General features: G+C 48.5%; 1 protein-coding gene across 1 annotated transcript in view; it reads right to left on the bottom strand.

Moving 5' to 3' along the window:
- Nucleotides 1-1,088: 1,088 nt before the first annotated feature.
- The window catches only part of MYOM2 (myomesin 2), a 74,987-nt gene continuing 49,353 nt past the window's right edge, over nucleotides 1,089-26,722 (bottom strand). The window contains exons 25-36 of the mRNA XM_079909385.1: nucleotides 23,262-23,406; nucleotides 23,083-23,142; nucleotides 21,660-21,727; nucleotides 15,524-15,637; nucleotides 15,247-15,334; nucleotides 14,685-14,723; nucleotides 10,103-10,208; nucleotides 5,394-5,557; nucleotides 5,106-5,142; nucleotides 3,987-4,009; nucleotides 2,815-2,870; nucleotides 1,089-1,748 (exon numbers count right to left, since the gene is read on the bottom strand). Of these exons, the coding sequence (XP_079765511.1) occupies nucleotides 1,431-1,748; nucleotides 2,815-2,870; nucleotides 3,987-4,009; nucleotides 5,106-5,142; nucleotides 5,394-5,557; nucleotides 10,103-10,208; nucleotides 14,685-14,723; nucleotides 15,247-15,334; nucleotides 15,524-15,637; nucleotides 21,660-21,727; nucleotides 23,083-23,142; nucleotides 23,262-23,406 (1,218 nt within the window). The 3' untranslated portion in view covers nucleotides 1,089-1,430. The remainder of the gene's footprint in view (nucleotides 1,749-2,814; nucleotides 2,871-3,986; nucleotides 4,010-5,105; nucleotides 5,143-5,393; nucleotides 5,558-10,102; nucleotides 10,209-14,684; nucleotides 14,724-15,246; nucleotides 15,335-15,523; nucleotides 15,638-21,659; nucleotides 21,728-23,082; nucleotides 23,143-23,261; nucleotides 23,407-26,722) is intronic.

The raw sequence follows: 26,722 nt of genomic DNA, 5'->3' as shown, positions 1-26,722 counted from the left end.
ATCCAATCCACTGAGAGCCCGGACAGAACAAAGAAGCCGGGAAAGGGAATTCGACGGTCTGCGTCCGCCCTCGACTTCGGAGCGCCTTTTTCTCAGGTTTTGGACTCAGACCAGGAACCCCATCCGCCCCAGATTCTCAGGGCTTGGGACCCAGAGGGAATTTTACCACGGCTAAACAAAAATGACTAAACTAAAAATTAAGCAAGTTCTTTCTAACTAAATAAAGGCCAAATATAGAGAAATCTGCCTGGGTCTACCCTTGCCAACGATGTTCTCGGAAACACTGGTGGACTTTGCAGTAATAAGAAACTCGGCTAAAGATCACCTGTACGACAGAAGAGGTCAAAATGATTCTAAAAATTCGTATCGAGACTCACAGAAGCCTGCTCAGCTGGCTGGCGTCATGAGGGACGTACTTACAATTCAGGATTTCTTTGATTACCTTAGGAACATATAATCCAATGTCATAGAGTTTGGATTGGCCTTCATGACACAGAGAGAGAACATTCTGGACTCTCAAAGCTTTCTCTGTTACAGAACAATATGTTTAATACAAAACTAAAATACGGAGATAGGATTTTTATGCCAGAGGAATTTCAGCCTCTTTCCAAAAAAGGGAAAAAGTTCAACGAAAGGATATGTTCACCCCACACATTTTTAAATCTTCACCAAGAGATCTTCTGCAAACAGCCAAGTTTCGCTTCCCCCCATGACCACTACTGTGATTGTTTCCAATGAGTTTTCTTCCCTTCGAAATGCCTTGATTAGCACACTCAAAAAGCATGCAGCCGTCTATGTATTTTGTTTTCCTGACAGTGATTTTACAACCCGTGGACATTTCTAAGCCCGCATGAGACGTCACCTTCCCGGTCCGGTAGCCTCGGGCCCAAGTCCTGACGGGGAAGCTGCTGGGGGCAGCGGGCTGTGCTGGGAGTCTGGTCCCCGCCCCAGGCTCCCGGCTCGGGGTGCATCACCTGCTAGTTCCAGCTGTGAAGCTGCACTGTGACCCCTAATTAAACAAGCCAGAGGGGAGCAGGCAGATGTGCCGGGGACGCGATGGTACAGGAGAGACACCGCAAGTTGCCTTTTAAAGTTTTATTCACCTGAAGCAAGAGAGAGCTGAGAGTACGGAGGCACACACGCTATCCCACCAGCATTTCAGAGCCCCTAGGCCTGAGGGCACTAGAGAGCACGACCCCAGCGCAACGCCAGCTCACCTCCAACCCACCCCGTCCAGCGCCTGCAGACACAGCGGTGCAGCCTCCCGGAAAACATCCGCCTTTCAGCTTAGAAGGACAGAAACCCCTAATCACCAAACCCGAAGACTAAAACCGTAACGCACGATTGACTATCAAGCCACGCTGGGCGCCGCGGGCCCTTGTCACCAGCTGGGAACAAGCACCCGCGCCATCTGGCTCCTGGGCCGCCCCTCACTGGGTGGGCGAGGACGCGGACGCGGGGAGGAGCTTGGGCTTGGCCTGCTGGGGCAGCACCACGTCGGGGATCTTCTCCCCGTGCTTGTATACGCTGACCGTCACGTCGATCTTCTCGCCCCCGTACTTGTTCTTGACATGGATGCTGTACTTGCCCGAGTCCTCGGAGGTCACGCCCTTGATGGTCATGCTGACATACTTGGCCTGCTCCACCTTGACCAAGAAGTGGTCGCTCAGCTCGATGTCCCTGTCGTTCTTGAACCACATCACTTCCGGGTCTGGGTTCCCGAACACCGTGCAGGTCAGGTTCAAGGTCTTGGGGGGAGGGTGGGCAGAGAGGGGAGAGTTAGAGAAAGAAAAGCCTGGCGGCCTCCGAGCAGCCTAGGCCCTCCACCCACTCGGCTATTGATCTGCCCTTCAGGACATTTATTTAGTCAACATGCTCTTTACATATGTAGGCACCACACTAGACACCAGGGATCCAAAAAGAGCAGGAAGTTCACAGCTTCCTGGGGCAGCTGGAGAGAAAACTCAAAGGTAATCTTTTCTATTTGTTCCCAGATCTAATCCATGCATAAGTTGATTAAAGAATTTCAAGGCAATCAAGCTCTGGGTTTTTCAGTAGATATTTTTAGCCTGGTTCTAAATTTCCTTTATATTCAGACTCATGGGTTCCCTTTACCAGTTCTTCTGGCAAATCCAGAGACTGCGTTGTCTTATGATAAACTGCATTGTGGACACTTAGCAAAGCATGCTTTCGGTCCAGGATAAAGTAAAACTACTGCTAATCCTCAATCCATGACCTGCAGGTACAGCTCGCCAGATTTCCCTCAGTGGCTAAAGAAAAGGGCTCTACGTTTTCGTGTTTTGGCCTAATAAAAATTCTCTCAAGTAGCTATGTCCCCGTGACACTGAGATGGAATCACTCAAGCGCCCAGAGAAGTACCAATTAGATATCAGTAATTCCAGTGACAGGTGACCGATGATAACTCCAATAAATGGTTTCCCTTATGCACCCCAAAATGACCTTGACAGCTGGAGCGGAGGTTGCTCTTTTTATTTCACACGAGGCGGGTGGGTCGCGTGGGCGAGGGTGTGGGTGGGGCCCGCCTGCCCCTTCATTCACGCCCTCGACCAGCCCCCGGGACCTGTGGCATCAGAGCCAGGTGGACACCGGGGCTGGAAACACCGGGTGTCACAAACACACCATGTAATGTGTCTCCCCGTGATGGGAAAGGTGCCCTGTGTGCATGCGGAGGGTTAGACTAGTCCCTCCTTTGAGGACACAAGTTTCCCAGCAGGACCCAGGACGCCCCCCTCCACACCGGCTGCTGGCACTGGGCCTGCCGTGGGGACCCCCCGCTTCGTTGCCTGCCCTCACCTTTCCCTCCATTATGGTCACCACGTCGGGTAAGCCGCCGAGCACCTTGCCGCGATCTGCAAGAGCAAAGCGCCTCTGCTGAGAAAACCGTCCACGGGGACGATCCCGGGGGTCGGGCCCCGGGCTGAGCACCGAGGGGCGCAGCAGGAGCTGGGAGGGGGGCGCTGGCCCGGGAGAGGACACAGGGCAAGGCACACCGTAGCGGGGACCCGCGCTAAGGTGCAGGGTGGGAGCAGGGGGTAAGTGACTCCGAGCACGGGGGTCGTGAAACGGTCGACAGGAAACGCGGCCGTGAGCCGGGCGTGAGGAGGAAAGTCTCAGCAGGGGCTCAACACAGGGCAGACCCCGTCCTTCTGTAATTTAGTTTGGGAACTGGGAGCCTGGCCTCTGGAGAGGGGATTTTGCAGGGGGATGTATTGCAGGTATATTTTCATTTTCTGTCTACTGTGATGCTCTGACATCTTAAGTCCCGCCTGGCTGGGCAGAGACAACCCCCCGCCAGCCAAGGGCCCAGCCAGGAGCCCGCCTGTGACCTATGCCGACAGCCCGGCCAGGCCCGGCCTCCTCCGCCTGCCCCGCCCCCGGGGAGGTGACCCTCCTCTGCCCGAAACACCCGGGCCGGGTGCCCGGCGGCTCGGGGCAGCCCTGTCACCCAAAGCCCGGCAAAATCACTAAAAGCAGCCAATCGTACGTGTTCCCCCCGCCCCGCCTGCCTTTCCTCTGGAAACCCCAGTAAAGGTCGTGGCCTCAGTCTTCCCTCCGTCCTGTCCTCCGCCCCCTGACCCCCTGGCCATCCCCCCACGTGCCCGGCGTGGCCCTGCCTCTAGGACCCAAGAGCCCAACAAACTGTCCTTCCTGGGCCTGTCCTGAGCCTCCTCCGGCGGCCGCTCCTGACTGACCAGCTCGTGAAAGGACACAGAACAGGTGGTGGAAGGTGAAGGCAGAAAGGAGGCCGGGGGCGGGGTGGCGGGGGAGCTGGAAGGCAGGCTGTGGGGAAGCTGGGGATGAGCAGCTGAGAGCAGCAGGGGCTGTGGACAGTCCTGAGGGTTTCCAAGCGGGCGACAGGGTTTGCTGTCTATTATTCAATGCACAAAATGAACACCCTTAAGTACAGACCCTCTGCCCCACCCAAAATAATATTTTGTGCTTGCTATAATCTAACATGTACTTACTTTTCTCTGCAAAAGCAGCTGCCCTGAAAATTAAAGGGGGGCAGAGAACAGAATAAAAGAGTCATGAGCAAATGCTATCAACCAAAAGCATCACACATTTCAGAGGTTTCTTAGAGATGAAAGCAAAATGAACGAGGAAACGTGTTTGCTTCTCCTAGAAGAACACATTCGGGTCACAGGGTCTGAGGACCCGTATGTATGTACTTTTCCTGCCGTTTCCCACTGCCCTGTCTTCCAGCTGATAAAACTCACAGAAAAGTTTCTTTTTCGCCAGATTACGTTGGAGATTTTTAGATATTTTTGAAAATGTTGGTATTTGATTTACCTAAATCGTCCATTCATCCATTCAACAAATATTTACTGAATAATCTAGTACGAGACAAAGACTGTTCTCCATGTCGGATGCTCTAAACATTACACACATGTTTAGAAATCCCCACTTATTCTTTAAAGTTGCTCTAAACACTGGGATATTGTTCAGCTAAAAAGAAATGAGAATTTTCTGTACCTTCCTCTCAATTTTGCTGTGAACCTAAAACTGCCCTAGAAATATAAAGTCTTAAAAAAGAACCTAAATATATAACATTAAACAATTGCTCTGTGTGATGTGTTGCTACAATTATACCTATTTCAGAAATTCAGCATTTAAATTCATTTAAATTAACCCAGGGTTGGGCTTCCCTGGTGGCGCAGTGGTTGAGAGTCAGCCTGCCGATGCAGGGGACACGGGTTCATGCCCCGGTCTGGGAAGATCCCACATGCCGCGGAGCGGCTGGGCCCGTGAGCCATGGCCGCTGAGCCTGCGCGTCCGCAGCCTGTGCTCCGCAACGGGAGAGGCCACAACAGTGAGAGACCCGCGTACCGCAAAAAAAAAAAAAAAAAAATTAACCCAGGGTTATTATAACTCTAAAATTAATTGATAGATGCATTTACAGTTTAGAAGAATGCCTTCTTCTAAACACGGAATGGCTTAAATTGTTATTTTTAATCCCAGTTCCTAGGAAGATCACATTCCTTGGGTCAGCTAGACATCCACAGATGTTCCCACACCCAGCCAGAACGACACCACGTCATCTGGACCCCAGACGGAAACAGAATAGCCAAGCATGCAAATCTTACTTGAGCTGCTGGAATTCGGCAAACGCTTCATCAAAAGCTGCAAGGAAATATTTTGTACATTAGTAACCGTTTGAACGTGCTTGGCTTTTACTCATTCCCTTAGCTGCCCTGCTCGTGACTTTGCTTCATGAAACTGATTAAGGTTTGCTTAACGAAACAGCCAAATGAATGAAGTCATGTTCTCTGAATGAAAGTGGTAAAATCAGATAGCTTCCCTCTCAGCATCCTTGATCACTAAGGTCATCCCTAAGTACAAAATTACTAGGTGCTAAAGAATAATGATCTTACCTTGACCAGACAGGTCAAGTGACCGTTGATGGGTATCTTGGCCGTCAAAAATCTCGAAGGTGTATTTCCCTTTATCCTTCTCAGTGGGCTCGCAGATCTTCAGCCAGGCCATCTCCTCACTCCCACCAACTCTCATGTGCTCACCCGATGCAATCTTAGCATCCCTTTGAAAAAGTCACAGGGACATACTCAATTTAGAATCGCATATTATATGCACGATACCTGTGGGGCAATATTACACACCTTTCAGGGAGAGCCTCCTCTAACCGGCTGGAGCTGGTGTCATCATAGATTTTTCTGGATATTATACATTTACTAACTACATCAGCAGCTCAGCTCTGAAAACCTTCTGAAATTAAACCTGATACTTAGTTTTTAAAGATACCTTGTGGTTTAACATATGCTTATTGGTAATAGGCAATAGACTCAAATACTCTTGACTGTATGGCATTTTTCTGCTCAAAAAGTTAAAAATAGAGTCACCACGTGATCCAGTGGAGGCACACCCAGAAGAATTGACGGCAGGGGCTCGAACAAATATTCGTACACTCGTGTTCATAATAGCGCGACTCACAGTAGCCAAAAGGTGGAACCAACCCAAGTGGCCATCGACAGATGATGGATAAACCAACTGTGGTCCATCCCTATAATAGAATATTATTCAGCCTTAAAAAGGGAGGAAATTCTGACCCCTGCTACAACATGGATGGGCCTGGAGGACATTATGCTGAGTGAAAGAATCCAGTCGCAAAAGGAGAATGACCGCGGCATCGGCTCAGCCAGGATGAGGGGTGAACGCTGCGCTAGAGGGGGAGTCCACCAAACGCCAAACCACACGCAACCCGCTGGGCGCCCTTCTCAGAGCCCTAACCCCACCTGGGCTCTAGCGCAGGAGCCCACGGCCCCCTGAGCCAGCATGTGCACCGCCTGGCGCGTGACCCTGAGCTCAGCTCCAGAAAGTAGCCACCCGCCTTCCATCCTAAGCCCTGACCTGAGTTCTGACCCCGCCTCTGTCACAGCCCCGACGCCTTGCTGGACTGGGCACAAATGCTGTTCCCAGACACCATGTGAAGCTACCCGCCAGCAGAGGGCCAGCAGCAGACACCCCCCACACACCTGGCTCCCCCTCCCAGCTCAGAGCCCCCAGCCTGGCTCCACCCCTGGGGTGAATTCCAGAACCCTCCCTGATCAGCAGTCCCACCCTCACCCTACACCCGCTAAGGCTGGCTTCTGCTGAATTAGCCAACTTATAAGAAGGCAAACAAGTCCTGGTAGCAAAGCACAGCTGCTGGCTGCACTGAATCTGTTATCACTGTTACCCCCAGACAGTGACTTTGCCTCGAAGGACTATTTGTTATTGTTTTGGGACTTAAATGGGCCAAGTCGGATAAAACCTCTTCCTTGGTTTTATTATTGGATCACAAAACATGCCCAAATCCCTTCACTCCCAGCTAAATTTAAAACATCTTATGTTAAGGTAAGAAAGAGGAGGATGGAAGAAAGCCTAGGTGTGTCTGCTCGTTTGTGCGAAAGAAACCCAGGAGATGGGTCCCTGCAGGGTGTGGGGAGGGGCTGGAGGAGAGGGTGGGAAGGGGTCGTGGGCGCACCTGCGTGGCTGCCCCGCATCTCCCCTCCCCCAGGGAGCTCCAGGCTTCACTGAGATTTCAGGGGCCTCTGCATGTGAAATTTCCCGTTTGAATTAAAATCCAAAGCGTTTTCTTCTATAAAGAGGCCATGTGGCGTCTTCAGTGGCTGTGATGCTTCTAAGTCTTCAGTGGTCCATACTTAGCAACTGGAGGTCTAGCCCTTTCTCGATGACAGAGTAATTTCACCTTCGAGCAAGAGAACAAAATCCTTTTGCGAAGGGACATGTCTGCTGAGTTCCCCTTCGTACGCTTCTAACTCGTTTGAGATAGGTTTCAGCATTTCTTCTAAGTGGCCCTCGATGTCTTACTCAGCATTTCGTCAAAGAACAATCGGCCTTGCTGACGCCCACATTTCCCCAAATCCTCACCATTCTCTATTGATTTCTCGCCACCCACTGGCACAGAATGTTCAGGTCCACAGCTCGAGTCTCCCTTGGGCGTCCCTGACTCTGTTAGGTGGGCCATTTAGCATCCAGCAGCACATTGGATTTCTTTCTTTTTAAAAAAATTAATTAATTAATTTATTTATTTTTGGCTGTGTTGGGTCCTCATTGCTGCACGCGGGCTTTCTCTAGTTGCGGCGAGCGGGGGCTACTCTTCATTGCGGTGCACAGGCTTCTCCTTGCGGTGGCTTCTCTTGTTGTGGAGCACAGGTTCTAGGCACGTGAGCTTCAGTAGTTGTGGCACGAGGGCTTCAGTAGTTGTGGCACGCGGGCTTCAGTAGTTGTGGCACACGGGCTCAGGAGTTGTGGCTCCCGGGCTCTAGAGCGCAGGCTCAGTAGCTGTGGCGCACGGGCTCGGCTGCTCCACGGCCATGTGGGATCTTCCCGGACCAGGGCTCGAACCTGCGTCCCCTGCATTGGCAGATGGATTCTTAACCACTGTGCCACCAGGGAGTTCCCGCAGATTGTTATTTCAACAAATGTGTTATATTATTCTCTATTTTTCCAAGTATTGCCTCACAAGAACTTACTTAATAGTCAAATAGTGAAAAATAACCAAGGTTATATTTCAGTGATAGAATATAACTATAAAATAAAGTTTAACGTAGCACTGAATACTATGTAGTAGTCAAGTAGTAAAAAATAACTAAAGGTTATATTTTACTTATTAAAGAACTGAAGAAATACTTGTGTTGATTCTGCTTGGAGAAGAGAAGGCATGGCGACAACCACGCTCAGGAGTCCGTGGAAAGCTGCAACATGACCGCGAGCTCTGTTGGTCTCTAGGGATGGTTTCTTCTGATACAACTTTTTTGATGAGGCAGACGTGTGATCCGAGCCCTTATCTCTCAGTCCGTCTGTCCGCCTGCAATCAGTCCCCTCCTTTTGGCTGGATGGCCCTCGGCACCGTAGTGGCCAGAATCAGACCAACTAGTGTTCGATCCCTGGTCTTTCACTTACTAGCTGCGTGACTTTGAACGAATGATTTATCTTCCGCTCGCAAAACCTCAGTTTTCACATCTATAAAATATGAGTATTAATACCAAGCTCATGGGGCTTTTGTGAGGGTTAAATGAAATCATGTGCGTGACGTGTATAACACACGGTAACACAACATACAGGTACCCGCGTGCCCAGGCACGTGTTCCCGCGGGATGTGGCAAGTATTTAAACTCTGCACGCCCGGCACCCAGCACAGAGCGAGCCGTGCCCTGGGAGGCAAAGCTGGAGAAGCAGCAGCCCCCTGCAGGGGACAGACGCCTTTACCAGGGAAGATAAGACCCTTATCACAGCTGCACACAACTTACTGAAAGATGATAGGCTGTAAATGACAAAGAAGCCCAGAGAAGGAAGTGATTCATTCTCCTTTTCCAGGAGAAGGTCTGATTCCGCTAGAAATAGACATTTACTCATTGGTTTTAAAAAATATATCCTTATCAACAATTACATCACAAAACTACACCAGAGTTTCAATCTTCAAAGCTCCTGTTGTTGGAATCCTCCAGAAAAAGCCACTTCCCCACAAACCCCTTAGTATGGGATCTGCAGTGACTGCACCCGATACAGATTTCCATACTAACTACCAGAAACAGAGACGCAGGATTCCAAACACAGATGCACTAAGACGTCAGTACATCTTCTTAGTTTATGCTTCTGATCATAACTAACATCTACGACAAAAGCACAGCACGTCAAAATGTAAATAGGAAAAAGATATCCCAAGACATTTATCCATTCAGCACTTCGGTTTACTCACGAATAGATTCACCTCAATAATGCTTTTACAAGTAAATTAGTCATAAGCATGAAGTTTGCCTCTTGAAATGTTAATTAGGGAAAATAACATCTAAAGGCACGACGTGGACACTCTGAGGTCCCAGTCCATGGAGGAGCACACGACTTTGGTATATGGACATCACTGAAAACTTGGCCTGCAAGTGTTGCCCATGTCCTCAGGTTAGAGACAGACACCATGGTCCCCGCTCCATCCGCCCCCTTTGACGGAGTGCGTTAGAGATAACCCTGGGGGGATGGTCGGAAGGGCAAACTCCAGGGGGCTGGGGGCAGGCACTCGTCCACACGCTGTGACCATAATGAGAGTCTCCAATGTTTTAGTAGCGAACATGCCCACCTGGACAGGCAACCAGCAGCAGACATGAAATACAGAGAAAACCTGCTGTTTGTACAGGGTTTCATCCTCTCGCTTTCTTCTTTTACGTACAATTAAGTTTGTTTTGGTCCTTTTCTCTTTAATCAATCTAGTGAGAAACCAACAGATTGGAAATCTGGAGCACCTTTTCCAAATATTATTTTTCCATTAGCTCTGCTGGATTCCAGACAAAATGTGTGTCACCAGTAAAACCACCTTTGTCCAAACCAAAACCCTGAAGAACTTTGTCTCCAGTACCTTCAGGCACATCTTTATCTTTCTCCTTCTCCACCCCCCACTCCCTGCCCCCCCCGTTTCTGTGATGGTCCCTCCCCGAGCCCAAGGCTGTCATCATTTCTCAAAACTACAAAGTCTTGAGCAGACTTGGCTATGAACGCGTGTCCCAGCCGTGAGCCCTGGGCACCGCCCCATGGATGGCATGGCCACAGTCCACGGCACATGGACACTTACTTGTGGTACCAGTTCACTTTCATTTCTTCGGTGAAATATTTCATGAAACACTGAAGTCTTATTTCTTCCGCGGTGCAAAGTATCTTCAGTGGAGAAGCAGAGGCTCCTGCAGAAAATGAAACATACTCAGATCTGAGGAAAGCCGTCTGTGCTGTGTGAGGATGGACAAGCCCTGTGGCCAGGTTACATCCTGCTGTAAATGCATCCTCACGCATATATTCTAACATCCGTCAGCCACAAATCCTTACCATTTGCCCAGGCCATGTTCATTCATTAAATAAGCTTTTGCCACACCAAAATTACCTGAAAATCTCTTTGACAATAGCATCAAGGAACTCAAATGGCCCCAAGAAAATATTCCCTAAGGGCACTTCTCACATCCCTGACCACTTCCATCCCGTCATTACCACAGGAATCAACTTATAAATTAGACCACACACAAGCTTCCCATATAGATGAGATTCCAAACTGACGGGGTCTGCCCTGTCTGCAAGATTGCATCCACCTTCTTGCATCTCCCCACTCCTTCGTCCTGGCATTTGCTAAAATAACCTTTCCCCTGAAGGGAATGGAGCCCCTAGGCACTCAATCCCCTATAGAACTTTCTGGAAAATCCATGTAAATGATGTAGGGATGGGAATCCCCTCATGGAGCTCCGTGGCTGCAGCCCGTCTAGCTGAATGCCCGACCTCCATGGCCTCTGGCGTCCTCTTTCTCTCTACTCCTGCCCAGAGAGAAAGGCAGAAAATGATTTTTCCAAACCCCTTCCTCCGCTTTGCTTCTCCCTACATGGGGGAGGGCAGTGGGCTGACCAGATGCAGAGGGTAACAAGCTGCACATCCCTGAGCACAAAAATACGGAAGTGTTGCAGTCTTAAGGAGGCCAAATAGCTTCAAGTCGAGGGTCATTTTTCAGACTACACTCGCAGTCGGTAAATGATCACGAGCCCACAGGGTTTTCCACTCAAGCGGGGAGGAGGGAAAGGTACCATCCATGAAACGGACAGACAGGAGAGCAGTTCTCAGCTCAAATGCAAGGATGGTGCCTGGCATTTTCCCTAAATACTGAGAATCAAGCCCTGCACACACAATTAAACGCTACCCCACAGAACCAGATGGGTTTCATTTCAGCTAGAAAATCAACAGATAATTAACTTCGCCCACCACAGGAAGGAAAGGATGGCAGGATGCATGTTCTAAGTAATCAGATTACAAGAGCCTGACTTCCAAGAATGACGCTGACCAGGGCAACGTGACCTAGGAAGCTGTATCCCTATTTTCTGATTTTATATCCGCTGCATCCTTACTGAGCCTTGATTTTGAAGGCTTAAGGGGCATTTATATCTTATTAGACAAAATTTAACCAGATAGGTATTCAATCTACACAGTCGCCACACCGAAAGTAAGTTCTGCTATTGGTATTCTGTTTCACAACTGATTCTGAAAGTTATTTGATTAGACATTTCAGAGTTCTATAACTATTAAAAATCAAGGTATACAGTTTAACCTTGGCCCCCTTTAGGCAAAATACACCTTAGACATTTTTGTAAAATTGAAGGACTGCCAACGTTAAAGAGCTGGGTGGGTAACGTCTTAGAATACACATCTCGTGATGAGGGGGGAGTTCCGAAGCGCTGTAGAAGGAAGGCTGGACTCCTAATCTAGGGACATGAGAATACTCTGCTAGTGGTTAACTGAGTGACCCAGGACAAATCACACAACTTCTCGGTGACCAGAGTCCTCATCTAGATAATGTGGGTCTCTTCCAAGGTTCTGCAAAAATACAAAGAGTCCCTCAGCACGTCTTGTCAGATACAGTTCATGGAGATGCCGAAAACCTAACCAAGGACTTTGAGTCTCCAATTGTGCTTTCTCCATCTCAAAAGTCAGCATGGAAATGAAGAGGAATGTCAAAGGCATGCACACACATACACAGAAGCACGTGCACGTTCACACACACACACAGAGCATCATCCACGCAGAGAACTGTAACTTTGGCATCGATTTTTATAACGGGTTTGTTTGCAGCCAGAGAATTACAGAACTTTACATCCGGATGAGAACTTGGATGTCGCCTTGTCCAAATTCCTTATTATAAGGATGAAGAGGTTGAGGAACCCTAACTCTCTCTATAACAGCAGGTTTGCTTCACAGCCAAGCACAGCCTTTAACCTTCGGGACACGAAGAACAAACAGTTCTGTTCTGCGGGCTGCTAGCTGACCCGGCAGGAAAGCCTCCTACACTCTGCCACCCACAAGCCGCTGCAGGATCCTCTCTGTGGGATCAGGGTCGGGAAGGAGGAAGCCCGGGAGGCTGACGTGAGGATCCCATGTTTATCCAAAGCCTCTAGTTAGCCCTGAAATTCGAACAAAATTTGGGGGGGGGTCCCCAAGAAGAGCCACTGATTGCTTCCCAACATGCAAACCCCAGAGGCTGTTTGGACTTAGAAGCTCCGGGAACACTATCTCCCCACACCGCGCCCCCCCCCCCACCAAGCTGTGAAGGGAAATTTGGTTTAAAAGCCAAGAAAACGAATAGGGAAACGTTTCTGTGCTCCAGGAAACAGGAAATCACTGTTCTGACAGCTCTCTACTTGAAAATTCAGAAGTACTCCTTACAACAACCCAGTATTACGTCTGACGCTGCTCCGTGGAACTATAGAGTTTGACCCAAAACGCCTCTCCCGGGTGGAGCTGGACCCTCGTTCAATAGGCAGAGGCCGCCAGGCACCCAACACGCGTGGCGAGACCGTGACTCGCGTCACAGCGTCCACGTGACTGTCAGCAGAGCACGGAGGACGCGTACCCATCTTCACTCCGGCTGTTTCAGGAGTGGCGCGCTCAGCGCTGTCTGCTATTGGTTAGACCGACTCGGGGCTGCATTAGGTCTAAAAAGCCACTGATTGCAGGTGACAAGAGCCCACTTGGAACCCGAGCAGGAATCATGGCGTTTTCAAGGATTAAGAATATTCCTGGGGGGCGGGGGGGCAGGTGGAGGAGAAGTGAGGGTGTGTGTACGTGTGAGCGTGTCTGAGTATGTGCTTGGGCGTCAGCACCCCCAAGGGCTCTCAGAAGACACAGAAGAGGCAGAGGCACAGCTTCCCTGAGGTCAGAGGACAGAGGATGGAGGTGACCGAGGTCCCTGATGGATGCAGCAAGGGGACGTGGGAACCACAGATGTCACACCCGGACCGACACCCCAGATGGCCACGACACCTCAGGGCTGCGGGGAGAGCCCACTGCAGCCTGAGCGGGACGGCCAGGAAGACGGGTAAGCTCTGGGATAACGGGGCGCGCACGTGGGCTGCGGAGAAGCCCCCGCTTGCTACTAACACAGCCACCTCGTAGATCGGGTAACGCTTGCTCTGCTTCTTTCCGGCTGCAACAGCACTGAACACGCAGCGTCCAGTAGACCCAGGGCCTGGCTCCTCGGGAGGACAGAGGCTGAAACGTGATGCCGTGTGTCCCGTGCCTTCTCTCTGCCCACCACACTCTCAGTAAGACACACGTGGTCCTTCCAGGCTCGGGCATCTGGGACCCAAGATCACGAGAATACAATAGGAAACTACCTCTGTCCCCTTCACTGGTACCTTCACTTTTCAAGACACCACGACCACTCGCATCACCAATGTTACAGGTCACATGATGCTTTAATGCAAGGTCATCCCATGGAGCATAAGCGTGAAGCCGCCTTTCAAGTGGCTTCATGTACCTGCGCAAAGTGGCGTGTACACCATGGAGTGGCATTTGGCCCATTAATAATCATCAGCAGTAAAACTCATTCAAAATGTGGTCACCTACGTGACAAGCAAAAGCAAAGAGGAACAGTCTATCTTACGGGGACGTTTTGAGAGAGTGATGAAAAAATAAACGTCAGAAGTTTTCCAGAAGAATGACCGAAAAACCTTACGGGGCAGCAGCTAAGCTCAGACCTGGGAGAGATGTGAGCTTCTGGTCCTGACCGGCTTCCAGAGCCCCGTGGTTAAGCCACCTAACTGCTCCGGGCCTTAGCTGCCTGATCTGATGACATCAATTAGGTCACCTCTAGAAAGCCCACAGCCGTAAAATTTTATTATCAGCAGAAAGCCCTTAAGCTATTATTATCAAATTAATAACCGACATCTTTGTTCTCACAGTTTCCAGGGAAGGGTAAATAGAGAGGGAGAATTTATCTGCAAAGCTAAGAAGTGGTTTAGTATGTATGAAACCAGACGCAAAACCAGAGGCTTCAAAATTCATTATCGCTATTCAGCATTTGTAACGCAGACGCGGAGAGCAATTATGGACAAAGCATCATCGGAGTTGACCTAAGGCAAATTACAAGAAGTGGCTAATTAGGGAGTCCAAACTGAGTTTGTTTTGTCTCTCCTAATATTTTTTTTAAGAAAAACATATTCTGCATATAATGCCGAAAACCCCCTTAAAAAGCATCACCGAGGCGGTCAGATAACTGTTCCGCCGTTGAATCTGGGGCCTGTTCACAGGAGATGCACTGTGGTTCCATTAGCTGTGGAAAATGCCCTTCTCGGGAAATAGCAATTTTAGCACCAAAATGACTTGAAAGTTAGAAGGCATTTACTTACCACAGACTCTACTCATGGCCAAAATCATATCCTCGTACACTGAAAGGAAGAAGGAAACGTACCATTACGGTGTCTAATTTTATCAGCAGCATTTTCATGTTTAATTAAATTGATACAGGGAATCAGGATGTTCATTTGAAAAATGAAACATTAAAATGGCAATAGTTACCCATAAAGGGCTCACGTGTGGCGATAAATGCTTCTAATCTATTCACTTTTTAAACAAGGAACATTTTGCTCGACATAAATCCGACCATACATTTAATTGAACCTCTTCATCACTGTTTCGATCACTTTAATACATTTGTCACAAGATAGAACTTGGCTCCTTGAAGGTGAACTAAGACAGCATTTCATTGAAGCCCAGAGTAATATCATACCTTGTTCTAAAACACTCAAACAGCTTTGAATGCAACTCAAGTACAAATCTATTTTCTCTTCCTGTGTCCCCGCTAAAGAAACAATATGTACTAAGGATACAGACGCTGTGCCTTTATCACCCAGTTCATCCTGCTGGCGAAATGGATTTCCTTTTAGTAGAAGGAAGAAGGTTTTATTCTACCTTTGCCAGCTATCTCAAGGACAGACACATCTTGACCTCTCTCGTCTTTCAAGGTTGCCTTATATTCACCATGGTCCTTCTTTGACAACTGCAAATAAAACACATCCCATATGTACATAAAACTGACGCCATGATACAAAAGGTAATACAGGCTGATACGTTCTCTTTGCAAACCATGGAAATTTAGGAGGCAAACTGGGAGATGATGCAGAATTCACAGGTTGTTTGAGAGAACTTTCTTATCCTGTTTCTATCTCTTTTCTTTAACACAATGTACCTTTGGTAGGAACAGCTCACAGACCCCCTTCTCCAGATCAGGCAACTTTTCCGGTTCATACAGAGCATCATCCTTTAGCCATTTGAAAACGGTTTCCTTCTTGGTGTTTGCAACCTACAAGACAGGAATCTTACGTTGAGTATGTGAATCGCTGTGGCTCATGAGAAAAAAGTCTACTCTGATTTGAAATCACAGACCTAAAAAAAATCAATTTTTATTATAGACAGTCTCAGACAAATGCACATGGGAAAGCTGTCGGTTCTAATAATAGCAAATACATTTCTAAATTTCAGCTTCTAAAATAATTAAGCCCTGATAGTTCCATTCGGAAGAACAAATGATTCTTCTTCGTGCTAACCCATGAAATTAGACGGTGCAAGGTTTTTTGGTTCATGTGAGATGTCAATAATAAAGACAAGATGTAAGCAGTGTATTTTAAATTTATAAATAATATAAAATATCATTATTGGCCTATAAAACTGTTGAGTGACTGTTTTGGCAACATGACATTGCGGACACACAGACGCAGGGGAAAGAAACTTTAACACAAAACGAGCCCACTGGGCACGAGGACTTTCCCGCTACTAAAATTCCTCGAAATTCAATCTCTGCCATAAGCTGAACTCGAAACTCAGCTTTGCAGAATTCCAAAGATGAGTAAGGATCTCAAGTCACATGCTCTGACCTACACGTCCCACAAAGAAGAAGAATTCTGGCTCTGTTGGAGCGGAATGTACTGATCACACTGAATTGTGTGACACGGACCATTCTGCATTCACATCCCATACAGACTCAACAAGAGATGTCAGCGACAAAAAACAAATTACAAACATTGAGAGCACGTGATTAGTTCCGAGAGTGTAGCAGTGCAACGTATTTTAGACTTCCCGTAGCAGCTACGTCAGTTGCTGTCGTTGGTGACATCCCTGGGGGACAATCCCAGACGGCAGGGCTCCGGAATGTTCTACTCGCACTCGCACACGGGGCACAGCAGCGTGCCCGATATGGAGAATAATTCCATAAATGTTTCAGAGTAAGTGCAGGGCTGTCTCCCGCTGGTCTGGGAGCTAGGCTCTTCCTTCTGAAGCCAGGACCACGCGGTGACAGTCAGGATGAAGCGAAGCTAAGCAATTCCAGCAGACGATGTCCTTTGTCCTAACACCTCAAAATCTCCGTTGTGTCCGTTTCCACGCCAAGCCAATCCCCGACTCTCCCCCACCTTAATTCAGCACTGCTGCCTCTTACTCTCATTTTCCAAGGTATTTACACTGTCGGTCCTTGGGTGCTAAATAAAAACCTTTCCAATGACCTTCAGCCTCTGTTCTCTAAAACCTATATCCTCAGTTACTTTATTTGTCCTGTAGCTCGGGGTGCGGGTGGGGGGGAGGGGGGTGTCTTCTGTCCCCAAATAACTCATTTGTCGCTTCTCTGAACTCTCTGCAATGTCTCTACCACTTTTTCTATTTTCTTCCCTCCTTCCTTCCTCCCTCCCTCCCTCCCTCCCTCTCTCTCTTTTTGGCTGCGTTGGGTCTTCGTTGCTGTGCGAGGGCTTTCTCTAGTTGCGGCGAGCGGGGGCTACTCTTCGTTACGGTGCGTGGGCTTCTCATTGTGGTGGCTTCTCTTGTTGCGGAGCACGGGCTCTAGGCACGCAGGCTCAGTAGTTGTGGTTCACGGGCTCAGTAGTTGTGGTGCACGGGCTCAGTAGTTGTGGCACGCGGGCTTCAGTAGCTGTGGTGCACAGGCTTAGTTGCTCCGCGGCATGTAGGATCTTCTCGGACCAGGGCTCAAACCTGTGTCCCCTGCGTTGGCAGGCAGATTCCTAATCGCTGCGCCACCAGGGAAGTCCTCTACCACTTTTTCAATACGCGCACCTCACATGCACGTAAGTATCTAGGAAAAGGTCACCACAGGATCTCTCCTGAGACACGGGGCCCTGCCCGACTCTCACAGTGTCTGAGGGCGCTCTCCCCAAAGCTTTACTGGAGGTGTGTGAGAAATCTCTCTCCCAGATTTCCTTCCGTTCATGACTGAGGCTTCTCTTGCCTTCAACTTTTCTTTTAAGAGATGGTTTTCTGTAAAGTTATAATATGAATACGTCCACACATTGATTTTTCTCCATGTGTTTTGTTATGTAAGTAAATAGAACCATAACCACCTGCCAAAGTATTATTAGGCAAAAACCTATGTGGAAGAAGGGTTCACGGAACCCCAGGAGTGATGGGACATGAGTACGCAGGCTAGGTGGGTTAAATTGCAAAAGACTCACCTCTCAAGCAATAGTTATTCAGTTTCTCCAATAGCTGTGTTCAAAGACTTATGACTCACTTTGATCAGGGAACTTAAAATATTATCAAATATTCACAGGAGGGCCTACACCATGTCAGAGCACATGGGGAGCCTATCTGTCCCACCGCCATTGTGAGCATGTACTCAGGACACCCTCGTCAGAAAAAAGGCCAACTGACTACAACACAGCCGCTGCCTTAACTGACATTTACCACCGTGTATGTTTAAGGTGTACAATGTACACAACTCGATACACGTATATATTGCAAAAATGGTTCCCACAATGAGGTTAGTTAACACATCCTTCACCTCACATGGTTACCACTGTGTACGTGTGAGCGGTGAGAACACGCAAGGTCACTCTCTCAGCAACTTTCAAGTATATAATACAGTGTGATTAGCTACAGTCACCACGCTGGGCATGAGACCCCAGAACTTACTCATTTCATAACTGGCAGTCTGTACCCTTTGACCAACATCTCCCCCACCCCTTAGCAACCACCACTTGTCTCTTTGCTTCTGTGAGTTTGGCTTTTTTTAGATTCCACATAGAAGTGAAATCATCTCGTGTCTGTCTTTCTCTGTCTGACTTACTTCACTGAGCTTATTTCCCTCAAGACCCATCCATATTGTTACAAATGGCAGAATGTCCATCTTTTTTATGACTGAATAATATTCCTGTGTGTGTGTGTGTGTGTGTGTGTGTCACATCTTCTTTAGCCATTCATTCGTCAGCAGACCCTTGGTTGTGTCTACGTCTTGGCCATTGTGAGCAATGCTGCTACGAACACGTGGTGCAGGTGTCTCTCCACAACAGTGACATCACTTCCTTGAGATGGACTCCCAGAGGTGGGATCGCTAGATCATATGGTAGCTCTATTTTTTTTTTTTTTTTTTTTTTTTGCGGTACGCAGGCCTCTCGCTGTTGTGGCCTTTCCCGTTGCGGAGCACAGGCTCCGGACGCGCAGGCTCAGCGGCCACAGCTCATGGGCCCAGCCGCTCCGTGGCATGTGGGATCTTCCTGGACCGGGGCACGAACCCGCGTCCCCTGCATCGGCAGGCAGACTCTCAACCACTGCGCCACCAGGGAAGCCCTGGTAGCTCTATGTTTAATCTTTTGAGAACCTCCGTACTGTTTTCCCACAATGGCCGCACCGATTTACATTCCCACCAACGGTGCACGAGGGCTCCCTTTCCTCCACAGTTTTGCCAACATTTGTCATTTCTTGTCTTTTTGATGATGGCCATCCTGACAGGTGGCCTTCACCCTTGATTTGTCTTCTGCTTTCCCGCTCAGCGTCTAAACATGATTGAATGTCCCCATCCAGCCAGCGGGGAGAGAAGGACTTGACCCCCACGTCCACGACCCGCTGGGACTCCCAGGCTGTGATGGGCTCAGCTCAGTCTTCACCCATCTTCCATCCCATCAGCCAGCGCCGTTCGGACTCCCAGCCCCCGGCCACCAGCCCACCCGGACAGGCGGCAGGCCCCGCATCAGCCCTCGCCTCACTCAGGACACCGCTGTGCAGTCTTCACTCCTTGAATTCCTCACCTTCCTCATTCCATGAAGCCGCTTCTTGTTTCTCCTCTCACTTCTCTGAGGACTTCCCCTCGGTAATTCCCTTAAAAATCCTTCTCTCCTGTTCTACTCTGACAACATGATATTTTCCAAAATTCTCCAAGTTTCCGTTATCTTTCTGTCTCCAGAGGCTGCCCTTCAGCAAACCTGCCCCACGGGCGTCGTGCTCACTGCCACGCGTGTCCCGCTACCTCATAAGCCTCCACAGCAGAGCTTCAGTTTGCTGTGAGGGCCGGGCTCACGGTGCGCTGGTTATACCATATCGCCTGTGCTACAGGCGTAACCAACGAAGTACTTGCAAAACTGAATTTATCCTCAAAATCCTCAGACTTGGTCCTGCCCCTGCAGTGCCGGTTAGTATCACAGCACCACCTGGTCTCCAAGACAGAGACCTAAGATCGTCCAAGACACTGTCCTCGCTCACATCCAATTCTCACCGACTCCTCCCGGAAACGTAGCTCCCCAACAGTCTTCCAGTGTATCTCCTACTCTGTGCACGTGACCACTATGCTCGTCTGAGTTCCCATCTCTCATTGAGCCTCTTGGGCAGCCTCCCCTCCGGCCTTAAGAAACAGCCAGAGTCATCACGTTCCTGAAAACCCCAAAGGCAAGGCTCCCCGCCGTCTGCAGACCAGAGTCCCCCTCTGCCCTGCTGGATGCCCTCTGGTCCAGGCCCCAACTGTCTTACCCACCTTATGTATTTCTTATTGTGGTAAAATACAGATGACATAAAATTTACCATCTTCACCATTTTTAAGTGTACAGTTCTGTGGCACTACGCACATTCACGTTGCTGGGTAACCATCACCACCGACCACCTCCAGAACTTTCTCGTCTTCCCAACCTGATACTCTGTCCCCATTAAACACTGACTCCCTACCCCCATCCTTCAGCCCCTGGCCCCCTCCATCCTACTCTCTGTCTATGAGTTTGACTGCTCTAGGGACCTCACGTAAGTGGAATCACACAGGGTCTGTCCTTTCGGGTCTGCCTTATTTCACCCAAGGGTCATCCGTGTTGCTGCAGGTAACAGGATTTCCTTCCTTTTTAAAAGGCTGAATGACAGTCCGCAAATTTACCACATTTGTTTATCCATCCATCGATGGGCACTTGGGCCGCCTCCACACTGGGTTATTGTGAATCGCGCAGCCACCATCATGGTGCACACGTATCTATCTGAGGCTGGATCGTACCGTAATTCCACCCATGACTTCTGAGGAGCTGCCATACTGCTCTCCACAGCGGCCGACTCATAATTCACCCTCTAATGCTGCGGCTCCGTTTCCCACGCGGCTGTTTCACAGTTCAGCCTGTGGGAGCAGTTTCCACCCTCGCCGACCTGTATCCTTCTCAGTCATCCCCCCGCACTCAGCTCAGGACCACCCTCGTCGACCTGTATCCTTCTCGGTCATCCCCCCGCACTCGGCTCAGGACCACCCTCGCCGACCTGTATCCTTCTCGGTCATCCCCCCGCACTCGGCTCAGGACCACCCTCGTCGACCTGTATCCTTCTCGGTCATCCCCCCGCACTCGGCTCAGGACCACCCTCGCCGACCTGTATCCTTCTCGGTCATCCCCCCGCACTCGGCTCAGGACCACCCTCGCCGACCTGTATCCTTCTCGGTCATCCCCCCGCACTCGGCTCAGGACAACCCTCGCCGACCTGTATCCTTCTCAGTCATCCCCCCGCACTCAGCTCAGGATTCACCGCTTTGTTGTGTTGTCTGCTTGTTTTCCTCTCTTGTCTGTGAGTAGCTTGGGAACAGAAATGATGCACGATCGAGCTTTCCCCACAGCCTCTTCTTCTACAGAGACAGCCATATAGCAGGGGCTCGTTAACTTAAAGTCTGTTCCCCAAAATACAGGTTTTTATAGTTAGTAGTGATTCAGGCTTACTTTATGACTGAACTGCTCAAACAAAAACTTAAGAGCATCTTATTCCCCAAACATACCTTTTATTTCCTAAAGAAATCATATGAGCAGCATAGAAATTACCAGATACATTTCACCATAGCATTCTTTCCCATATGTTCACTTACTGAAATCTTAAATAAATACTTTATAAACTACCTACTTGAATCTTCGTTCCGTTGCCCCTGTAATCTGTTGACAGAGACCACAGACGAGACTGAAAGTCTGAGTACCACCCGCCCCTAATCCAACCCCCTGCACCTCACCACCAGTGTGACCTGAACGTAGCTGCTCCCTGACTGTCTCCACTGTCACGAGAATGGGAGTCTCACTCTCTCCTGGCTAGAACCGATTCCTCACCTTACAGACCAGCCGGACTTCACAATCTTCTGTAACATCCCAGTGCAGAAACTCAGCGAAATGAGGGCCTGGCGGGGAAAAGGGAAAAAAGTTTAAATAAAGGAAAAAAATGTATACATTTACACACACACATACAAATGCATTTTGGGCAGAAGAAAGTAGCTGTTCAGTGTGAAACCAAGATAATTTAATAAAACTAATTTTCAGGGCTCCGCAGTCAGTGTGTGCAATACTGATACTGAAATCTCTATTTCTAGCTGGGTGATGCTGTCTGATCTCTCCTTCTCGGTGATGTCTAATAGCTATTGCTCTTTAGCAGGAAGAATAATGAAATATTATATTTTTTTCTCAAGACGTGTGTCTAACAACATCCAACAGCATGGTATAGAAAAACGTTAAAATAGGAGAACTAATTGAGGTAAGATGAAGAAAAAGCCGTTTGACCTAGCAAGTATGTCAACACACGGTATTTATATAGCATTTGAAATCAAAGCTTAATTTACATATCTTTCAAAAATATCATTTTTACTTAATATAAATGCAGAAGTCATATGCTAATCATACATTCAACACAAAAATACAAAGCAGTTTTAGAAAGTATTTATTGATTTCTTCCATATAAATACATCCTACAAAGTTGTAGGAATCATATTGTAGGAAAAAAATCATATTGTAGAAATGAGTAAACTAAATATTTTTGACTACTAAAAATAACTTAAAACAATAAAAATAATGTCTCCATTTTATATTTTAAAAGCTGTATTCTAACTTCTTTCCAAAAACTATAGAAATCCCATATAAGAAACATTTTTCAAATAAACCCTTGGGTTGTAGTTCAGTTTCTCAAATTTATCCATTTTCCTTTGTATCTAGTTAATATGCATTTTTATTTTTTACTTATTTATTTATTTCTAATATGCATTTTTAAAACGGTATGTTTAAAAAGTATTGTTTGTAATTAAAGTGAAAACATCTAAAAGTTGAAAAGTTCACACACTTTTAAGTAAAATAACAAACTCCTGGCTATTGGAACTGGGTCTCCTGCCCTCTCTCCGTTTCTCCTAATAATCCCCCGAACTCACCCACCCCCATTCTTTATTCCTTTTTGTCACAATCACTGGACTCCATCTGGACGTGTAATGGAGACATCCGTTCCTTATGACTGCAGGAAAATACCAACACTCAACAATAGATTCCAGGGCTTTTCAAGGTAGAGGCAAGAGAAAATACCGACGAAATAAAGGGAAAGGTCAAAGACCAGAAGAGAATCCAAACCTCTACAGCTGAGAAGTGGTCTGACTTCTCGATCATTTAAAATCAAAGTTAGAGTCGTTTGGCATTAAGTAGGATCTGCTCCAAGCAAATGCTCAAATCCTAAACCTTTGTCTTGTGCTAGTGGTGGGGAAGCCAGCCAACCACCTACCTTGTTTCCTGAGAAATTCCTTTCTTTGAAATTCAGCCTCTTCTAGGACAGCCTTGAATGCTAAATCCAATATTTGAGGGGAAACAAACAGAAATGAAATACATTTGCTTCTCTCTGGTTGAAAGAATTCGCTTTGAATTTTCCTTTACAGACACATGAAGACCTTCCATGCAGCATACCGTCTCCGATGAGAACCAGAGAAGACTGACTTTTGGCTTTTCCGTCGTGAATCTGCACAGTGTAGGTGCCTTCGTTTTCGATGGTAAACTGATCCATCACCATCTCGATAAGGCCAGTTGACTTGTCACACTTGATTCTGTGTGTCTGGGAGCACAGAAGGAAGGGGAGAATTCCACCGTGAAATTCCTCCCTCCAGTTTTCTCACTGGTACCTAACAGTTGCATCAACTATTGTTATCTTAAGGGATCATGGTGCCCAAAAAACACACAAAAAGAAATTTCAGCCACTGAACCTCTCGGTGAACCAAAGAGCAAACGAGGGACATTCGGCGATGGGGAATGACCATTGATGTGTGGGGAGTGACCTACACACGAAGAACCCAGCAGAAACTCTGCACACTCCTCGGGAATGTGCAGCTGATGTGAGATAACTCAGCACACGGGGGAAAGAGAACGGGGCGCCCTTGGCCATGTCCGATCACAAAACCACAGGCAACAACCAACCATCTCCACAGCCGCGAGGGCTTCAGTCTCGGGGACTCTGGGGACACGGGCATCATGACTGGTCGCCCCCACTCAACACCGCCACCAGCACCAGGGTTGAAGGTGCCCAGCCTCTGCATCCCCCATCCGGGCAGCCTCCAATGGGGACCCTTTCCTGGTGCCGCCCGTCCAGAGCTCACGTCTCCCTCAGACTCTGCTCTCATCGCTTGTGATGAGCTACAGAGACTGACGTGTGGTTGCGAATGGACCATGTCTTGTTATTCCATCCTTGGATACGATAAATGCAATCAAGCAGGGGTCAGGGAGGCAGAAGGAGCACATCCAAAGAATGACTCATCTTCGATGCAGTCGTCATTCAGGGCAAGGACAGCACAGGGACCGGGGCTCCCCTCAGGAACACGACTCACACCACCACAGAAGGGCTGCTTCCTCTGGCCTTGACCCCCCCAACGCTACGCCCAGAATGAACAAAAGCATGACAACCTTTGCTGGTGACCTTTCCTGCAGGCATTCCTGCTTCCTTCCAGAGGAGCCCAGCTGGGATTTACGCAAAGGCTTCCCAGCCTGAGTAATGAGCCGTCCCAGGAAGGTGGGGCTGTGGGGTGAGATGAGCGAGTCATCGCCAGTAACCTGTGGTCAGCAGCCAACAAACAGGATGAGAGGGAGGAAAGGCCACGCCTTGCCCCGAGGGCCTGCACTCCTCCTACAGCCCTTACCTTGATGAGACTATCACAAAGAACTCCTATGTGCGGGTAACTAGCAGAAAATGCGTGAGATCGGCCTTTTTCTGACACATCGTGTGTATTTATTTTCACAATGCTCTTCTTTCTCTTTCAGGTGACATTTATATTTTGGATTCCAAATGCCAGTGTCACAAGAGAGCTGAGAAGATGGATATTAGCAAAATAGCACCTTTGTTCGACATCCCTAAGCCCGTTTCCCTCCGCGTCGGGCATCGTTTCTAAACCTTCCTGCCTGACGTTGGAAGCGGCGCCTCTGCTGTCTGACCCCTTCCGTTTAATCCAAGTGTATTTCCAAGATGCCCTGTGGCCACTCCCCTGGTCAGCCCACCCTCCTCGCCCCCCGGTCCCCCACCTTGCTAGCTCTCACGTGTGTAAGCTGCAGGGCCCACCTGTTCCGGGGCCCATTTTCTGCGTTCCTCCTCCGAAGGAGAACCCAGGAATCCACTGCTCTTGAAATCTCCCCTAACTACTCCAGCCTCTCCACACCCCCGCCTTCTCTGAATCGGTGCTCGCTGTACCGTTTTAACACGCTCTCCATTCTGTATTTTTTCTATATCATTCTCTGATTGAAGCTGTATTTCTTCAACTCTGGGATAAGCTCCAGGAGGGCAAGTTTACAGCTCATTTTTCTAGGCTACGGCGGACAATCAAAAACTATCTGCAGACTATAAGCTGCCGTCCACGGGGAAAGGAAGATGAGTGTCTGAGGTCCCAAGGGTTAACGTGATGCCTGAGGTTCTGTTTGATCAAATATGACTTTCAGGTTTTAAGTGAATAAAGCTCACCCCTGCCCACAGGCCCTGACTTCCAGGAAACATACAAAAATCACCTGGAAATCGGAAACTCCAATATTGTTTCAAGTAAGTAAAGCATACACTGTGTACTTGTACAACATCGCTTAGATTTTTTTCTCGATGGGAACTTGGTGTATATAAAGTGAGAGAGAGAGAGCAATGAACGAGAAGACATGAGCTCAGATTACATTTTGAGAGAGAGGCCATTTCAGGAGGCGGTACCGATTACAGGAAGCCTCCTGATTACGGCAGCAGGACACTGCTCCCTCCCCGGAGACTCCAGTAGTTCTTGGGGGCTGGGCAAGGAACAGCAGTCTGAGGGCTGCAACAGGTGTACCTCGCCGGGGTCCTTGAGTTTCTTTGCAGTTTTGAGTATTTGCTTTTGAATACGGGGAGCAAATTTCAAGTTGATCAGACAACGGTGCTGCTCTGGTCTGTAAGATGCTCGCCCCCATCAAACATCTATGAGTAGAGGCCTCTAGGAACCTGCTCTAATTAGGTCTGAGAAGTGAGAAGGAACCACGCTCACCAGCCGGATTCTCAACAATCCAGAGCCTTCTCCATTTTCTCAGCTTCTGCACCGCAGGCTCTGGGCAGGTTTGAGAAAAGAATCAGGCTTCTAGCGATTGCCGTTATGCGGCGAGATGATGTTCAATGATTTTATGGGGGCCATAAATACAGGCTATTATGTGACTTTCACAAAACAGCATCAGTCTCCACATGGAAAAGTCACCTGTGGATTGCTAATTAAGGAAGGAAATAGTACAGCCGTATTCCAAACGATGAGCCGGGTAGCAAAGACATCCGTATTTGAGGCAAGGTCTCCACAGCAGGTAGGGATGTTAATCAAAAGATGTTCTACAAATAAAGTGCAATTACACTAAATTCCGTTGCATTCCGTAGCATGATCTCTGCTCAAAGAAAATGTCTCCAATTACCTTGATCATGCGATGCTCTTCCACACACAGTATCCATACTGTGGGCTTTTTTTGCAGCCAGGAGGAAACCGCATGCTTTCTACTTATTAGCCAACTCCCCAATTTGTACAGTTCCCCGAGGATGCCATCACTCTCATGGGGAAGATGGACTGGATAAGAAAACTCGCGTAACCTTTCTCCATACACGATTTCTGCCCGAGGGACGTTCGTCTAACCAAGCTTTACTAAAAACCCATCAGACACGGAGGCCAGACTAGGGATGAGGTGCCCAGCTCAGAGGGAGAGTGAGTGGGCCGCACACCTGGCATGAGCAATCCCTACATCTCAACCATCCCGTTAATACCCGTGCAGCAGACACACCGCTGAGGCACTGAGGACTCAGTGGGATAGCTAAATAGACACGATGCATTGGGTATCAAGGGAAAAGAGAGTGGAGGGGGTAAAGATGGTGGGATGTGAGAGACCCCAAGGGCACCGCTGAA

The sequence above is a fragment of the Stenella coeruleoalba genome (assembly GCF_951394435.1).
Source record: "Stenella coeruleoalba genome assembly, chromosome: 21".
Lineage (NCBI taxonomy): Eukaryota > Metazoa > Chordata > Mammalia > Artiodactyla > Delphinidae > Stenella > Stenella coeruleoalba.
Note: the sequence above shows the minus strand (reverse complement) of the source record. Positions and strands in the feature narration are given on the sequence as shown.